At 43.3% G+C, this 18,818-nt stretch overlaps 1 protein-coding gene across 5 annotated transcripts in view; it reads right to left on the bottom strand.

Annotated features, from left to right (window-relative positions):
- sestd1 (SEC14 and spectrin domains 1) overlaps positions 1-18,818 on the bottom strand; it is a 139,525-nt gene that overhangs the window by 105,186 nt on the left and 15,521 nt on the right. For all 5 annotated transcript variants that reach the window (XM_072579112.1, XM_072579108.1, XM_072579110.1 and 2 more), the window contains one exon: positions 13,958-14,049. In XM_072579112.1, the coding sequence (XP_072435213.1) occupies positions 13,958-14,012 (55 nt within the window). In that variant the 5' untranslated portion in view covers positions 14,013-14,049. The remainder of the gene's footprint in view (positions 1-13,957; positions 14,050-18,818) is intronic.

Raw genomic sequence — 18,818 nt, 5'->3', positions numbered from 1 at the left:
GGCAGGGCATTCCATGAACTCACAACCCGCTGAGTAAAAAAAATCTACCCCTAACATCTGTCCTATACCTACCACCCCTTAATTTAAAGCTGTGTCCCCTAGTAACAGCTGACTCCATACGCGGAAAAAGGTTCTCACTGTCAACCCTATCTAAACCCCTAATCATCTTGTACACCTCTATCAAATCTCCCCTAAATCTTCTTTTCTCCAATGAGAAAAGTCCCAGGTGCCTCAGCCTTTCCTCATATGATCTTCCTACTATGCCAGGCAACATCCTGGTAAACCTCCTCTGCACTCGTTCCAATGCCTCCACATCCTTCCTGTAGTATGGCGACCAAAACTGCACACAATACTCCAGATGAGGCCGCACCAGACTCTTATACAACTGCAACATGACCTCAGGACTCCGGAACTCAATTCCTCTGCCAATAAAGCCCAGTACACCATATGCCTTCTTCACAGCACTATTTACCTGGGTGGCAACTTTCAAAGATCTGTGTACCTGGACACCAAGATCCCTCTGCTCATCCACACTACCAAGTAGTCTACCATTAGCCCAGTAATCCATCTTCTTGTTACTCCGACCAAAGTGAATGACTTCACACTTAGCTACATTGAATTCCATTTGCCACCTTACTGCCCAGCTCTGCAACTTATCTATATCGCGCTGTAACCTGCCACATCCTTCTTCGCTGTCCACAACTCCACCGACTTTCGTGTCATCCGCAAACTTGCTTACCCAGTCTTCAAGCCCCTCCTCCAGGTCATTTATAAAAATGACAAACAGCAATGGTCCCAAAACAGATCCTTGTGGGACACCGCTAGTAACTACGCTCCAAGATGAACCTATACCATCAACTACTACCCTCTGTCTCCTTCCAGCCAGCCAATTCCTAATCCAAACCTCTAATGCACCCTCAATGCCATACCTCCGTAGTTTTACCTGCCATGGGATACCTTATCGAACGCCTTGCTAAAATCCATATACACCACATTTACTGCTTTACCCTCGTCCACTTCCTTGGTCACCTTCTCAAAGAATTCAATAAGGTTTGTGAGGCACGACCTGCCCTTCACAAAACCATGCTGACTATCCTTGATCACATTATTCCTATCCAGATGTTCATAAATCCTATCCCTTACAATTCTCTCTAAGACTTTGCCCACAACAGAAGTGAGACTCACTGGCCTATAGTTACTCGGGCTATCCCTGCTCCCCTTCTTGAACAAGGGGACCACATTCGCTATCCTCCAGTCTTCTGGCACTATTCCCGAAGACACCGACGACATAAAAATCAAGGCCAATGGCTCCGCGATCTCCTCCCTAGCTTCCCAGAGGATCCTAGGATAAATGCCATCAGGCCCAGAGGACTTATCTATTTTCATCCTTTCCAGTATTCCCCAGACCTCTTCCCTACGTACCTCAAGGCCATCCATTCTAATCACTTGTGACTCAATATTCACATCAGCAACAGTGTCCTGTTCCTGAGTGAATACTGACGAAAAGTATTGATTTAGTGTCTCACCAATCTCCTCCGCCTCCACACACAACTTCCCACTACTATCCTTGACTGGACTGATACCTACCCTAGTCATCCTTTTATTCCTGACATACCTATAGAAAGCCTTTGGGTTTTCCCTAATCCTACCAACTAAGGACTTTTCATGTCCCCTTCTCGCTGCTCTTAGCTCTCTCTTTAGATCCTTCCTGGCTACCTTATAACTCTCAATCGCCCCAACTGAACCTTCACACCTCATCTTTACATAGGCCGCCCTCTTCCCTTTCACAAGGGATTCCAATTCCTTATTAAACCACGGCTCCCTCACAAGACCCTTTACTCCCTGCCTGACTGGCACATACTTATCAAGGACACCCATTAGCTGTTCCTTGAACAATCTCCACATATCATTTGTGTTCTTCCCTTGAAGCTTGTTTTTCCAATCCACGCATCCTAAGTCATGCCTCACTGCATCATAATTTCCCTGCCCCCAGCTATAACTGTTGCCCTACAGTGCACACTTATCCCTCTCCATCACTAGAGTAAAAGTCACCGAGTTGTGGTCACTGCCCCCGAAGTGCTCACCTAACTCCAAGTCTAACACCTGGCCTGGTTCATTACCTAGAAACAAATCCAGTATAGCCTCACCTCTTGTTGGCCTGTCTACATATTGTGTCAGGAAACCCTCCTGCACACATTGGACAAACACCGACCCATCTAACGAACTCGAGCTATAGCTTTCCCAGTCAATATCTGGGAAGTTAAAGTCCCCCATAACAACCACCCTGCTACTTTCACTTTTCTCCTGAATCATCCTCGCAATACTTTCCTCTACTTCTCTCGGACTATTAGGAGGCCTGTAGAAAACTCCTAACAGGGTGACCTCACCTTTCCTATTTCTAACCTCTGCCCACACTACCTCAGATGGCAAGTCTTCCTCCATCACCCTTTCTACTGCTGTAATACTATCCTTGACAAGCAATGCCACACCTCCCCCTCTTTTACCCCCATCTCTGACCCTACTAAAACATTTAAACCCTGGAACCTGCAACAGCCATTCCTGTCCCTGTTCTACCCACGTCTCTGTAATGGCCACAACATCGAAGTCCCAGGTACCAACCCATGCTGCAAGCTCACCTACCTTATTTCTTATACTTCTGGCATTGAAGTATACACACTTCAAGCCACCTTCCTGTTTACAGGCACCCTCCTTCGAGATCGATGCCATGTTCCTAACCTCCCTACACTCAAAGTCCTGCACCCTAAAGCTACAGTCCAGGTTCCCATGCCTCTGCAGCGTTAGTTTAAACCCTCCCAAAGAGCACTAGCAAACCTCCCCCCAAGGATACTGGTGCCCCTCAGGTTCAGGTGTAGACCATCCTGTTTATAGAGGTCCCACCTTCCCCAGAAAGAACCCCAGTTGTCCAGAAACCGGAATCCCTCCCTCCTGCACCATCCCTGTAGCCACGCATTTAACTCTTCTCTGTCCCTATTCCTCGACTCTCTATCACGTGGGCGGCACGGTGGCACAGTGGTTAGCACTGCTGCCTCACAGTGCCAGAGAGCCGGGTTCAATTCCCGCCTCAGGCGACTGTCTGTGTGGAGTTTGCACATTCTCCCCGTGTCTGCGTGGGTTTCCTCCGGCTGCTCCGGTTTCCTCCCACAGTCCAAAAATGTGCAGGTGAGGTGAATTGGCCATGCTAAATTGTCCGTAGTGTAGGTAAGGGGTAGACGTAGGGGTATGGGTGGGATGCGCTTCGGCGGGGCGGTGTGGACTTGTTGGGCCGAAGGGCCTGTTTCCACACTTTAAGTAATCTAATCTAATCTAAACCAGAGACAACGACTCTTTTCGTTCTAGCTCTGAGCTTCCAACCTAGCTCCCTGAAAGCCTGTCTAACATCCTCACCCCTCTTCCTACCTATGTCGTTGGTGCCACGATCTGGGGCTGCTCCCCCTCCCCCTTGAGGACCCAGAAAACACGATCAGAGACATCACGTACCCTTGCACCTGGGAGGCAACGTACCAATCGTGAGTCTCCGTCGGCCCCGCAAAACCGCCTATCTGTGCCCCTCACTATTGAGTCCCCAATAACTATCGATGTACCTTTCTCTACCCTTCCCTTCTGAGCAACGGGGATAGGCTCCGTGCCAGAGGCCTGAACCTCGTTGCTTACCCCGGTAAGTCATCCCCCCCACAAGTGTCCAAAACGGTATACTTGTTCTTGAGGGGAATGACCGCAGGGGGTCCCTGCACTGGCTGCTTCCTCCCACTCCCCCTCACTGTCACCCATCTCTCTATAACTATCGGAGTAACTACTTCCCTAAAGCTCTGATCTATGACCACCTCTGCCTCCCGAATGATCCGCAGTTCATCCAACTCCAGCTCCAGTTCCCTAACACGGTCTTGGAGGAACTGGAGATGGGTGCACTTCTTGCAAGTGTAATCAGGAGGGACGCTAATGGCTTCCCTCACCTCATACATGTTGCAAGAGGAACATTGCACTGCCTTCACTGCCATCCCTCTAAAAGAGAAACTTTAAAAACTAGATCTAAAGAAACAAACAAGCAAAATGCAGCACTTACCTGCTTGTCACAATGGGTCTTATTATTAGGTTAGAGGAGGAGGGCGGGTGGGAGGCTCTACCCCTGTAGTGCCTCGGGTTCCTCGCCTGTGCGCTTTTATAAGAAAAAAACCTTCCCAGGTAAGCTAGCGCGACACCAGCTTCCGGGTCCGCTAGGCGCTTAAAAAAAACTTTAAATTTTAGCCGTTAAAAAAAACAATAACTGGACTATACCGTGACTTAAAAAAACACCACCCAGACAGCCGTTACCTGCTCCGCTGAGAGTGAGGGGGATACATGCGGCAAGTACTTCACACAGAGGGTGATGGCCACCTGAAACATGTTGCCAGCAGAGGTGGTAGGGGCTCAGTGGTTAGCACTGCTGCCTCACAGCGCCAGAGACCTGGGTTCAATTCCCACCTCAGGCAACCGTCTGTGTGAAGTTTGCACATTCTCTCCGTGTCTGCACGGGCTTCCTCCGGGTGCTCCGGTTTCCTCCCACAGTCCAAAGATGTGCAGGTTAGGTGAATTGCCCATGGTAAATTGCCCGTAGTGTTAGGTAAAGGGGTAAATGTAGGGGAATGGGTCTGGATGGGTTGCGCTTTGGCAGGTCGGTGTGGAGTTGTTGGGCCGAAGGGCCTGTTTCCACACAAAGTAATTTAAATCTAAATCTAAAACATTCATTTAAGATGCGTCTGGACAGATGCATGAGTAGGTGGGGAGCAGAGGGATATAGGAATTGGGCGACAGGTTTAGACAGTAGACTTGGATCAGCTCAGGCTTGGAGGGCCGAAGGGCCTGTTCTTGGGCTGTAAATTTTCTTTATTCTTTAGACAACCTCTCAGTATCTACCTTGTCAAGCCCCCTAAGAATCTTATATATTTCAATATGAATGTCACCCATTCTTCTAAACTCCAGTGAGTTCAGGACCAATTTAAGAGGCCTCTCAGAAGAAAATCCTTCTGTGCCCAGGATCAACCCAGTGAACTTCCTCTTTCCTTAGATAAGGGAACCAAAACTTTGCACAGTATTGTAGCTATGGTCTAACTATTGCTTTGCAGTTTTAACAAGGCTGCTCTACTTTTATATTCCATTCCCTTTGAAGTAAAGGACAACATTCCATTTGCCTTTCTTATTAACAGCTAAATTTGGACACTAACTTTTTGTGATTTACATACGAGCCCCAAAACCCTGTGTGCTGCAGTCTTTATTTCATTTAATAACATTCAGCTCCTCTATTCGTCTGAAGTGCACAACCTCACATTTTCCAACATTATTTTCTACTTGACAAAGGTTTAGTCCACTCACTTAACCTATCTATATCCCTCGATAGATCATCTGTGTCATCTTCACTAACGCCTTCCCACCTATTTGTTTTGAGCTGAAAATGTGTTGCTGGAAAAGCGCAGCAGGTCAGGCAGCATCCAAGGAGCAGGAGAATCAACGTTTCGGGCATGAGCCCTTCTTCATTTTCAGCTCTGATCTTCAGCATCTGCAGTCCTCACTTTCTCCACCTATTTGTTTTGCCTGCAAACTTGCCACGGGTACATTCACTTACCTCATCCATACACATATACACAAAGTCATGACCCGAGCACTGATCCCTCTGGTACTCTACGAATTTAAGGTTGCCATCTTGAAAATTCCCCCTTTTACTTCAATTATAGAGTTATAGAATCATAAAATCACTACAGTGTGAAAGCAGTCTGTGTGGCCCATCGAGTCCACACCGGCTCTCCAAAAAGCATCCCACCCAGACCCCATCCCTGTATTCTTGCATTTCCCATGGCTAAATCACCTCACCTGCACATCCCTAGAAACTATTGGCAATTTAGCATGGCCAATCCACCAAACCTACACATCTTTGGACTATGGGAGCAAACCCACACATTCACAGGAAGAATGTGCAAAATCCACAGAGACGGTTCCCAAGGGTAGAATTATGCCCAAGGTCCTTCGCACTGTGAGGCAGCAGTGCTAACCACCAAGCCACCATGTCGCCCCCATGTGTCATAGAGTCATACAGCAAAGAAAAAGACCCTTCAATTCAACCAGTTACTCTATCCATGCTAATGTACTTACCCCAAGACCACGGGTTCTTATTTTATTCAGTAGGTTCATGTGTGGCAGAGAGAGTACATTTACTACATTAGTTAACAGGAGGGACAAAACAGAATCTTGTGCCATCAGCGTTTTGTGAAAATAGGATCAAGGGAATAGGGCATGAGGAGACAAGAGTAGAATGACAGAAAGATAATAAAAAACAAAATCAGGGTTAGGATAGGGAACAGCATTAAATAAAGTTAGGCAGGTCAGCTAGTGCAAGAGATGGATGTGGCAAACACAGCTGATCATTACAGTTGAGAAAATCCAAAGTTGTCCAAGAGTTCCTTGCACTTGTTGCTGCAGGTGAGTGTGCAGTAAATAGAACAGAGGTGTTTTCAGAAGAGAAAAGGAAAGAAAGTTATCTGTGTGGCACCATTAGTTACAGGTTGCCATCCTGACACTGCACCACCCTCCCCCCCCCATCCTAATCCCAACTCTCTGTCTTCTATTAGTTAGCCAATCCTCTATTCGTGCTAATAATACTATCTCCAACACCACAGATAGCTTTCTTCTTAAGTAGCCTAATGCGTGGTACCTTATCGAACAAACACCATCCAAAAATTCAAATATGTTACACTCACTGATTCTCTTTTATTTGATCTGTTTATTACCTGAAAGAATTCTAATAAATTTATCAGGCATGATTATGCCTTTGTGAGCCATGCTGACTTTGCTTGATCATGTTACACATTTTTACATACTCTTCCAGTAGATCCTTTATAACAGTTGTAACATGTTCCTAACAACCAAAGCTGGCCTTTTGTTCCCTATTTAAAGAAGGGTGTTACATTGACAGATTGTGGAAAGAGAAATGGAAAATCAAGGATCCCTAGAAAATGACACTACCAGTGCATCCATGATCTTTCCAGCTACATCCTTTCATAACCTAGAATGCATCCAATGAACTTGGGGAGCCAAACAATCAATCAGTCTTTAGCCCCATTAGTTTCCTGAGTACTTTTCCTAATACTTGGAATGGTGTCAGTGTCTTCTACTGAGGCAAAGTAGTTATTCAATCCCACTGCTATTTCCTGGTTCCCAATTATTATTTTGTCAGCTTCATTCTCCAGGAGGGCCATTTTCAATTTGGCTTCCCTCCTCCTTTTTATGTATTTAGAGATGCTCTTGCTGTCCGTTACCAATATTAAAAACACAAGACAGTTACCTTCCTTCAACACAGCAAGTAAGCAATTATTTGTTTGCATATTCAACTAAAGCACCTTCACATTGCAATGAATTGGTATTCTCTTGCCACGAACTCCATTCCCCAGCAACCAATTCCTTTACAATCTATGCTCACTGCACCTCCCTTCTAAAATCTCTGCTTTAATTTTCTTCTTTAAAGCCCTCCTTAAAAAATCACATCCCTGTCATTGCCTGAAACTCCTTTTTTGCTCGAGTTCGTGGAAAGTTAACAGAAAGTTTGGTAGAGGTTAAAATTATTAAGAGTATTTGCTTGGCAGAAGAATAAAGGAACTCAGAGAAAAATAAGAGATCTCAAAGCATAAAAAGAATGCAGAACTGGAAAAAGGGACAGGAGACGAACAGATAAATCTAAGACTTCAATCCAAGGAAGTGGATATCTACAAGAGCATAATAAAGGACCTTAGTAATGTGCTGATAAAAAAACTGCTCTTAAACTATCTTCTAAGCTGTGGCTGGTACTTCCACACTCTAAAGGAATGGGATTGAAACAGTGACAGAGTAGGGTGTAGAAATGGGAAATTGACACATAAGTGGGCCTTGTTGACTGGATGATAATAAATTAGAGATCGGCTTCAGCAATCACGTAAAAAGGGACTAGACAATATGGCTGCTCTTTCATTACAGATAGACGACTGATGGTGGTTTAACCTGAGTGCCATCATGCTTCAGGCAAGGGGAAAGGAGGTTGATAAGGACTGTTCTTCACAGTAACCTCAGCCGTGTGGGAATTCAACCCACCCTGATGCCATCACTCTGCAATGCAAACCAGTCATCCAGTCAACCGAGCTAACCGGCACACGGAAATCATGTAGGAAGCATGCGAAGCAACCTTTACTTAGCAAAACATACAAAACACAGTTTCCTGATCTTACTCCACACAGAGAACTGTATCAAGGATTCAATGACCCAGTCTGATGACTTCATCAGCAATAGTGAACCTGTCCTTTCAACACTAAAATGAAGCTGAAATAAAATTATCACCCAAATTGTAAACAAAACCAGCTCCAGTAGGGGAGAGATTATAAGCTTCATTTTCAATGCCATTCAACTTTTCTACACAGATTCAGATCTAACTTTATTCTGCAAAAAGTAAACAAGGGACAAGTACTTCATACATCTGGGAACATTAAATCAGATTACATTTTAAAGTAATGTTGAGTCAAATCAAAATTAAAATCTTTTATACAGGAGATTTATAAACAAAAAGAGTAATCTGTACGCTACAAAAACAACTTTACTCAGATTACATTTTGGCCTCGTGAAAAACAAATCAACAATCAAGATTGTTGCTTGCAGTTTGCTGATTATCAAGAGATTTCCTACAAAAACCACAGAAGACTTGGTGATAACTGCACTTTTTCAAAGTCAGTGCAAAACAGTAAAAGGGCATTCCAATTCATCATGTTTGACAGGTTTAAAGTTGTCCTATCAAACTAATTTATAGACAAGAATGTTCATGTTAACCTGTAAAATCTAAAGTTAGGGATAGAAAATACATAAAGACTGAGAAAGGTATGTCTATTCCTAATAATCATGTTATCAACAATGACAATCCTGAAAAGACAACCAACAGTTATGACCTCTAGAGGTTAGTAATGTGCTTATTTAGACTTTGTTTAGAATCCAAAAACTGAGGCATTTATTAAAATGATTAAGCCCCGGGGTTCACAGATTAATTCAAAATAGGACAAACATTCATTATTACAATATCTTAAATGGCTAGTTACATTAAATACATTAAAAACAGAGTGAATGCAAATGCTTTACTTTAAACTGAACTTCTTGCTCAAATTTCCTTCCACACCCATTTGACTTTCACTCCCAAACTTCAAATCAGAATCAGGAGGTCCTCCTCCAACCAACACTCCAATTTAAATCAAGCAAAAGTAGCATCTTAAGTACAGTCACCTCAGGTCAGAAGTCTCCTAACATCCTTAAATACCAGAGTCATGGATCTAGATCTCTCTCTCTCTTACTCACTCTCCCACACTCTCTCCCAGTCCTCAGTTTGGCTATTTCAGATGTCAAAGTGACTGTCAGGAATTCTTCAGCTAACAAGCAGTTTAATCTCTTTTAGTCAGTACACCGTATTTTAAATGAAATCTGCTGCAAAGAGATGTTCCCTGCTCTGCAATGAGATTGGTGTGAAGTCCAAAACACACGCATATACACACTCTACTCATGCCCAAAAAATCACCCTTTTTTCATTTCAAGCAACTTGATGTCAAGATCATTTACTGAAAAGCTATGATTAATCAGAAATATATCTTCAACAGGAACCTAAGGAACCATCATTTTAATGTTTCATCTCCCTCAGAAGACAAATGAATCGAACATAAAAGATGGCAAGTGTTACTGTGGTTATGGACATCCTCAGCATTCTTTTTAAGGCTGCATTTGGTAACAACAGTGCACATGCATACAAAGTTTCGGGAGGACACAGCCCAGGGGAAAGATCAGGTTACAGAAAGAGAGGGGAAAAATTGGGAATGGGAATCAGAGGGAGATCAAAATCCATGTTGGAATGGGAGTGGAGCAATAGTTAAGGGAGGGACAGAATGCCAGGGGAGTGCAGAAGAAAATAGGAAAAAGATGGGGAAAGAGGGCTTTCTGGCTCCTGGGCGCCCCTGCCATGCCCCCACCAAGTCCCCAGGCTTCTAGGCCCTCGTCCTTCATTACTCCTGGAGATTCTCACTCTTCCCCAGTCTGCATCCCCGGTCCCAATTTCCTAGTGTAGTTGCAGTACTGCATTTGCATAGAATGTCACATGTAAATTCTGTGACAATTTACTATGCTTAAACTTGTGCACATGCATCTTCCCTAAGCAGTCCCCATGCACAGTTGCAGGTATTACCAAATATTCTCTTTTTAAAATTTATTCATGGATGTGGGCGTTGTTGGCTTAGTCAGCATTTGTTGTCAGTTTCAAACTGCCCTCAAGAAGGTGTTAGTTCTTAAGACTTTTGGAATTGTGTACACAGTTTTGGCCTCCTTACTTAAGGGATGATTCGGAGATGCCGGTGTTGGACTGGGGTGTACAAAGTTAAAAATCACACAACACCAAGTTATAGTTCAACAGGTTTAATTGGAAGCACACTAGCTTTCGGAACGACGCTCCTTCATCAGGTCATCACAATCACCTGATGAAGGAGCGTCGCTCCGAAAGCTAGTGTGCTTCCAATTAAACCTGTTGAACTATAACCTGGTGTTGTGTGATTTTTAACTTTACTTAAGGGAGGATGCAAGTCCATTGGAATCAGTTCAAAGAAAGTTCACTCAGCCGATTCTTAGGACGATAGGATTGTCTTATGAGGAAATGGTTGGTCGGGTTACACTTGGATCCTATTGAGTTCAGGAAAGTGAGTGGCCATCATCTTGAAACATGAAAAATTCAAAGGCAACTTGACACAGTGAATGCAGGGAGGATGTTTCTTCTTGACAGAAAGTCTGGGAAGGTGGTATGATTGTGTTTAAGTCACTGGATATATTCAAGGCAGAGTTATATAAATATTTAATTGACAAGGATATGGGGGCAGGCAGGAAAGTTGTGTTAAGGCCACAATCAAATCAGTCACAAATCTTAAGTGATAAGACAAGCTCAAAGAACCAAATGGTCTACTCCTAAACACATTCTTAAGATTTTATGAAAGGTTCTACAAAGCTTTTGTCTATCTGTACATTGCTATTAAAGCTGTTAATATTATATTAATAGGTAATCATAAAAAAAATTACAGAAAGTGAGATTCATGATGCTATGTCATTTCAGTCTCATTTATCTTCCACTACCAACCTGAAATGGTCACACAAAAAAGTGGGTTAGTGCTGTAATTATATTTTCATTTGGGGGGAAAAAAAAATCAGACATCATCAGCTTCAAATTTTGGGCTGTTAAACAAACTGCCTACTTGGAATTTGTAATTGTAACTCATATAGTGGACACAACTAGACTGATTAAAACATAGAACATTACAGCGCAGTACAGGCCCTTAGGCTCTCGATGATGCGCCGACCTGTCATACCAAGCTGAAGCCCATCTAACCTACACTATTCCATGTACGTCCATATGCTTGTCCAATGACGATTTAAATGTACTTAAAGTTGGCGAATCTACTACCGTTGCAGGCAAAGCATTCCATACCCTTACTACTCTGAGTAAAGAAACTACCTCTGACATCTGTCCTATATCTGTCACCCCTCAATTTAAAGCTATGCCCCCTCGTGCTCGCCGTCACCATACTTGGAAAAAGGCTCTCCCTGTCCACCCTATCTAACCCTCTGCTTAACTTATATGTCTCTATTAAGTCACCTCTCAACCTTCTTCTCTCTAACGAAAACAGCCTCAAGTCCCTCAGCCTTTCCTCGTAAGACCTTCCCTCCATCCCAGGCAACATCCTAGTAAATCTCCTCTGCACCCTTTCCAAAGCTTCCACATCCTTCTTATAATGCAGTGATCAGAACTGTACACAATACTCCAAGTGCCGCCGCACCAGAGTTTTGTACAGCTGCAGCATAATCACATGGTTCCAGAACTCAATCCCTCTATTAATAAAAGCTAAAACACTGTGTGCCTTCTTAACAACCCTGTCAACCTGGGTGGCAACTTTCAAGGATCTGTGTACATGGACACTGAGATCTCTCTGCTCATCTTCACTACCAAGAAATCTTACCATTAGCCCAGTACTTTACATTCCGGTTACTCTGGCCAGAGTGAATCACCTCACACTTGTCCGCATTAGACTCCATTTGCCACCTCTCAGCCCAGCTTTGCAGCTTATCTGTGTCTCTCTGTAACCTACAACAACCTTCGTCACTATCCACAACTCCACCGACCTTAGTGTCATCTGCAAATTTACTAAACCATCCTTCTACGCCCTCATCCAGGTAGTTTATAAAAATGACGATCAGCAGTGGATCCAAAACTGACCCTCGCAGTACACCACTAGTAACTGGACTCCAGGATGAACATTTCCCATCAACCACCACCCTCTGTCTTCTTTCATCAAGCCAACTACTGATCCAAACTGCTATCTCCCACAATCCCATTCCTCCACATTTTGTACAATAGCCTACTGTGGGGAACCTTATCGAAAGCCTTGCTAATATCCATATACACCACATCAACCGGTATACTCTCATCTACCTGTTTGGTCACCTTCTCAAAAAACTCAATAAAGTTTGTGAGGCACGACCTACCCTTCACAAAACTGTGCTGACTATCCCTCATCAAATTATTCTTTTCTAGATGATTATAAATCCTCTCTCTTATAACCTTTTCGAACAACTGAAGTAAGGCTTACTGGTCTATAATTACCAGGGTTGTCTCTACTCCCCTTCTTGAACAGGGGAACCACATTTGCTACCCTCCAGTCTTCTGGCACTATTCCTGTAGACAATGACGATTTAAAGATCAACGCCAAAGGCTTGGCAATCTCGTTCCTGGCTTCCCAGAGGATCCTAGGATAAATCCCATCTGGCCCAGGGGAATTATCTATTTTCACACTCTGCAGAATTTCTAATAACTCTTCCTTGTGAACCTCAATCACACCTAGTCTAGTAGCCTCTATCTCAGTATTCTCCTCGCCAACACTGTCGTTTTCTAGAGTGAATACTGTCAAAAAATATTTATTTAGTGCTTCCCTTATCTTCTCTGACTCCACACACAACTTCCCACTACTATCCTTGACTGGCCCTAATCTTACCCTTGTCATTCTTTTATTCCTTAAATACCTATAGAAAGCCTTAGGGTTTACCCTGATCCTATCGGCCAACAACTTCTCATGTCTCCTCCTGGCTCTTCTGAGCTCTCTCTTTAGGTCTTTCCTGGCTTCCTTGTAACCCTCAAGCGCCCTAACTGAGCCTTCACATCTCATCCTAACATAAGCCGCCTTCTCCCTCTTGACCAGACATTCCACTTCCTTCATAAACCACGGCTCCTGCGCCCTACAGCTTCCTCCCTGCCTGACAGGTACATACTTATCTAGGACACTCAGGAGCTTTTCCTTGAATAAACTCCACACTTCTAATGTGCCCATCCCCTGCAGTTTCCTTCCCCATCCTATGCTACCTAAATCTTGCCTAATCGCATCGTAATTGCCTTTCCCAGCTGTAATCTTGCCCAGTGGTATACACCTATCCCTTTCTATCACTAGAGTAAACATAACAGAATTGTGATCGCGATCACCAAAGTGCTCACCTACTTCCAAGTCTAACACCTGGCCAGGCTCATTACCCAGTCCCAAATCTAATGTGGCTTCACCCCTTGTTGGCCTGTCTACATGGACTAATCTTCCTCCAATGATAGCAACAAAACTTTTCATACCTACGATAATTTTAAGAAAATGCTGATCAATAAAGACATTAATAACATACAAATTTCACAATTTCTTAATAACCCTAGCCTGTTGTATACCCAATATTAATAATTTTCAAACTACAAAAGACAAAACACCATAGTGGCAATCAGAAAGTAACATCATTTGAAACAATCAACTTATAGGTTAGCAAATTCATAATGACAATACAAAGCAATCTTTCTTGAAACTATACTCAATATGTCAACTCTCAAGTAACACACATGATACTGTACCTGAGAGAAAGGCTAGCCTTTTCTTCAGTATGGGCAACATGCTTGTGGCCTCCATAGTTTCAGAACTAGAAAAGAGTCAGGAGTCTGTAATTCTGCAACATAAAACATGAAGTCAGCACCATATCAAAAATATTAAATTTATAAAATTAGATCTGGAGCATAAACCTTAGATTAACCAACTAACTTTGACAGATTGGAGTGCAACAACTAAATCTGGTTATGTAACCAGCACAAATTTGTTAAAAAAAAATTCTGACCTTTTCAGGAAAATTAAAATAACTATGCAAGACTCATCTTGGAATGAAGCCCTTTTAGGATATTTTAAGCTTTATGGAGGCTGAATATCACATAATTCTTGTTAACTCTTGTTGCTTATAGGCCACCACTCTAACTACACAAAACTACTGTGCAAATCTATTCACACCAGATAAGAGGTACCAGGAATTCCTCCTTAGCAGTGAAGTAGCATAATTTTCCATAAAGTGTAACCATATTGCCTCAATCTTCCTGATGACAGATTGAACACACACAATATCAAACTGAATTTTCTGCCAATTGGAAGGACGTCCGAAGGTACTCAATTCAACAAAACCAAACCTGGTTTTTATGGGTATCCTATTTCTGGGTGGATGAGCTCAATACGACCATCACTACAAGTAGTTCAGTAGCATGACTACTGACAAGCTAAACTAGTCCCAAAGGAAATAGCTGCTAGACAGAGTCTGAGGCAGGTGGCAAAGGAACCAAGAGGGAAAAGACACAATCTCATCCTCACCAACCTGCCTGTCATAAGGTCATAAGGTATAGGAGGTCATTCGGCGCATTGTGTCTGCTCCATCATTCGATCATGGCAGAAATGTTTCTCAAGGCTGTTCTCCAGCTTTCTCCCTGTAATCTTCGATCCTCTTGCCAAACAAGAAACTATATTTCTCCGTCTTAAATCTACTCCAACACTTGGCCTCCACAGCCCTCCATAGCAATGAATTCCATTGATTAATCACCCTCTGGCTGAAAAGGTTTCTCCTGCCCTCCCTTCACTGTGCGCTCAGTTCTTAGTCCACTCTATCCAGACCCCTCACTATTTTGTTCACTTTAATCAGATCCCCTCTCATCCTTCAAAATACTGAGTACAGACCCAATGTCCTCAACTGATCCTCATATGGCAAGCTCTTCATTCTTATCATTCTCCTCTGGACCCTCTCCAACACTAGCGCCTTCTTTCTTAGATATGGGGCCAAAAATAGCTCTCAAAATTCCAAATTCTGACCAGAGCTTTATACCATCTCAGTGATATATTTCTGCTCTTGTATTTTAGCTCTCTTGAAATGAATGCTAACTTTACATTTGCCTTCCTAACTGCCAACTTAACCTGCATGCTAACATTAAAAGACTTCTGAACTAGAACTCAAGTTCATTTGGGCTTCAGGTTTTTAGAAAACAGTCTATGCCTTCCTTCTTCCTCACACTGCATTCCATCTCCCACTTCTGGGCCTACTTTCCTAGCTTTTCCAAGACCATCTGCAGCCTCCCTGCCACCTCGACACGACCTGCCCCTGTCTTTGTGACACCTGCATACTTTGAAAGAATGTCCTCAGTTCCTTTGCCCAGATTGCCAATGTATAATATGAATAGCTGTGGTCTCAATATTGAGCCATGCTGAACTTCATTAGTCACAGGCTACTATCCTGAAAAAGATCTCTTTATCCCTCCTCGCTGCCTTCTGCCAGTTAGCCATACCTCTAGAGGCCTGTAGGAGAAAGTGAGGACTGCAGATGCTGGAGACAAGAGTTGAAAAATGTGGTGCTGGAAAAACACAGCAGGCCAGGCAGCATCCGAGGAGCAACAGAATTGACATTTCAGGGATAAACCTTCCTGAAGAAGGGCTTATGCCCGAAACATTGATTTTCCTGGTCCTCGGATGCTGCCTGGCCTGCTGTGTTTTTCCAGCACCACATTTTTCGACTCGAGAGGCCTGTGACTAGTGGAGTACCACAAGGATCTGTGCTCATCCACTACTTTTCCTCATTTATATAAATTACTTGGATGTGAACATAAACAGTATAGTTAGTAAGGCTGCAGATGCCAGCAAAAGTGGAGGTGTAGTGGACAGTGAAAAAGGTTACCTCAGAGTACAATGGGATCTTCATCAGATGGGCCAATGAGCTGAAGATGGCAGATGGAGTTTAATTTAGATAAATGCAAGGTGCTGCATTTTGGAAAAGGAAATCAGAGCAGGACTTATACACTTGATGGTAAGTTACGAGGGAATGTTGCTGAACAAAGACCTTGGAGTGCAGGTTCTAGTTCCTTGAAAGTAGAGTCACAGGTAGATAGGAAAGTGAAGAAAACCTTTGGTATGCTTTCCTTTATTGGTCAGAGTATTGAGGATAGGAGTTGGGAGGTCATATTGTGGCTGTACAGGACACTGGTTAGACCACTTTTGGAATATTGCGTGCAATTCTGGTCTCCTTCCTATCAGAAGGATGTTGTGAAACTTGAAAGGGTTCAGAAAAGATTTACAAGGATGGAGGATTTGAACGATAGGTACAGCCTGGAAAGGCTGGGGTTGTTTTCCCTGGAGCATCGGAGGCTGAGGGGTGACCTTATAAAAGTTTATAAAATCATGAGGGGCATGAATAAGGATAAAGAGACACAGTCATCCCTGGGGTGGGGGGAGTCCAGAACGAGAGGGTATAGCTTTAGGGTGAGAGGGGAAAGATATAAAAGAGACCTATGGGGCAACTTTTTTCATGCAGAGGGTGGCGCATGTATGGAATGAGCTGCCTGAGGAAGTGGTGGAGGCTGGTACAATTGCAGCTAGGTGGGTATAATAATCAGGAAGGATTTAAAGGGATATGGGGCAGGTGCTGGCAAATAGGACTAGATTGGATTGGGATGTCTGGTCAGCATGAACAGGTTGGACCAAAGGGTCTGTTTCAATGCTGTACATCTCCATGACTCTATTATCTTGCCCCTAACACCATTGTATTTAGCAGCATCCTGTATGACACCTTGTCAAAGGCCTCTGGAATTCCAAATAGATCACATCCATGGCTGTCCTATTATCCTACTTACTTGTTACCATCTTGAAGAATTCCAACAGATTTGTCAGGCATAACCTCCTCTTGACGAAGCCATGCTGACTCAGCTCTATTTTACCACACATTCTCATTCTTAATAGTGCACTCTAAAATCTTACCAACAAAGAGGTCAGGCTAACCCATCTCTAACTTTTGTCTTCTGCCTCCTTCCCCTCTTAAACAGGAGTGTTACATTAGCCATTTTCAAGTTCTCTGGGACCCTCCCTGACTCCAATGAATCCTGAAAAGATCACCATCAATGCCTCTACAATCTCAACCATCACTTTCAGAGCTCTGGGGTGTAGTTCTTCTGGTCCAAGTGATTGATCCACCTTCAGACCATTCAACTTTCCCAACAGCTTACCCTTAGTGTTGGCCACTATACTCACCTCTGCTCTGACTCACTTGAAGCGTGGGATGCTGATGGTGTCTTCCACCATGAAGAGTGATGCAAAGAACCTATTCAGTTTCTCTGCCATTTCTTTGTTTCCCATAACTACTTCTCCAGCCTCACTTTCCAGTAGTCCAATGCCAGCTCTTGCCTCTCTTACCTTTAAAATTTCGAAAGCTACTCTTGCAATCTTCTTTTATAGTATTGTCTGCTGCAGATGCATTTGCCAATGACAGTACTTGTAGGAGAGACTGTCACACTGTCCTTGCACAGACTATCTTCCCAGACTAGCTTACATAGATAATATTTCAGAACTGTAACACTTCAACTGTTTCTTTCCCTGTACAGTTGCTGAGACAACATGCTGAAATCTTTGCCCTCACAGCATTACTGTCCAAGCTACAATATTGCTCAAGTAAAGGGAAGACACTCCGACTGCTGACAGCAGCAGCAGACACAACTGTACCAGAGAATGAACCTTTGACACACATGAATTTCTAACAACCATTTTCTCTGTGAAGCTGAAATATACATTTCCTGTATCTTTCATTTTTTTTTATTGAAGTTAACTAGTAAAATTTCATTTTGTTTTGAATTCATTTTCAGGATCTGAGTATCACTGGTAAGCCTGATATTAATTGTCCAACTTTAGCAACTCAGTCACCAGCTAAGTCAACAGTGAGGGCATTTACAAAATACCTACATTATTTGGACCATGTGAACAACTGACTTTCTTCCGTTTAAAAAGGCATGAGCGAAGCAGTTAGATTATTATTACAACCTGGCATCTTCATGATCAATTTTACCAACAGCTTTTAATTTCTAGATTTTAGATATGAATCCAAATTCTCAAATTGCCAGTGAGATCTGAATGTTTATCTAAATTATGAACTCTTCTCCAGAAATATTTTCCCTGGAGTGTCGGAGGCTGAGGGGTGACCTTATAGAGGCTTACAAAATTATGAGGGGCATGGATAGGATAAATAGACTTTTCCCTGGGGTCGGGGAGTCCAGAATTAGAGGGCATAGGTTTAGGGTGAGAGAGGGGAAAGATATAAAAGAGATCAAAGGGGCAACTTTTTCACGCAGGGGGTGGTACATGTATGGAAAGAGCTGCCAGAGGAAGTGGTGGAGGCTGGTACAATTGCAACATGTAAGAGGCATTTGGAGGGGTATACGAATAGGAAGGGTTTGGAGGGATATGGGCCGGATGCTGGGAGGTGGGACTAGATTGGGTTGGGAAAACTGGTCGGCATGGACAGGTTGGACCGAAGGGTCTGTTTCCATGCTGTACATCTCTATGACTCTATAAATACATAAGCGATCAAAATAAATTCCTGTGTCTCTTCATATCAATATATTCAAGTCGAGTTGTGCAGTGAAATAATAC

This window comes from Chiloscyllium punctatum, chromosome 10, assembly GCF_047496795.1.
Source record: "Chiloscyllium punctatum isolate Juve2018m chromosome 10, sChiPun1.3, whole genome shotgun sequence".
NCBI classification, from domain to species: domain Eukaryota; kingdom Metazoa; phylum Chordata; class Chondrichthyes; order Orectolobiformes; family Hemiscylliidae; genus Chiloscyllium; species Chiloscyllium punctatum.
The sequence above is the reverse complement of the archived record's forward strand: the minus strand, read 5'-3'. Positions and strand labels throughout refer to the sequence as shown.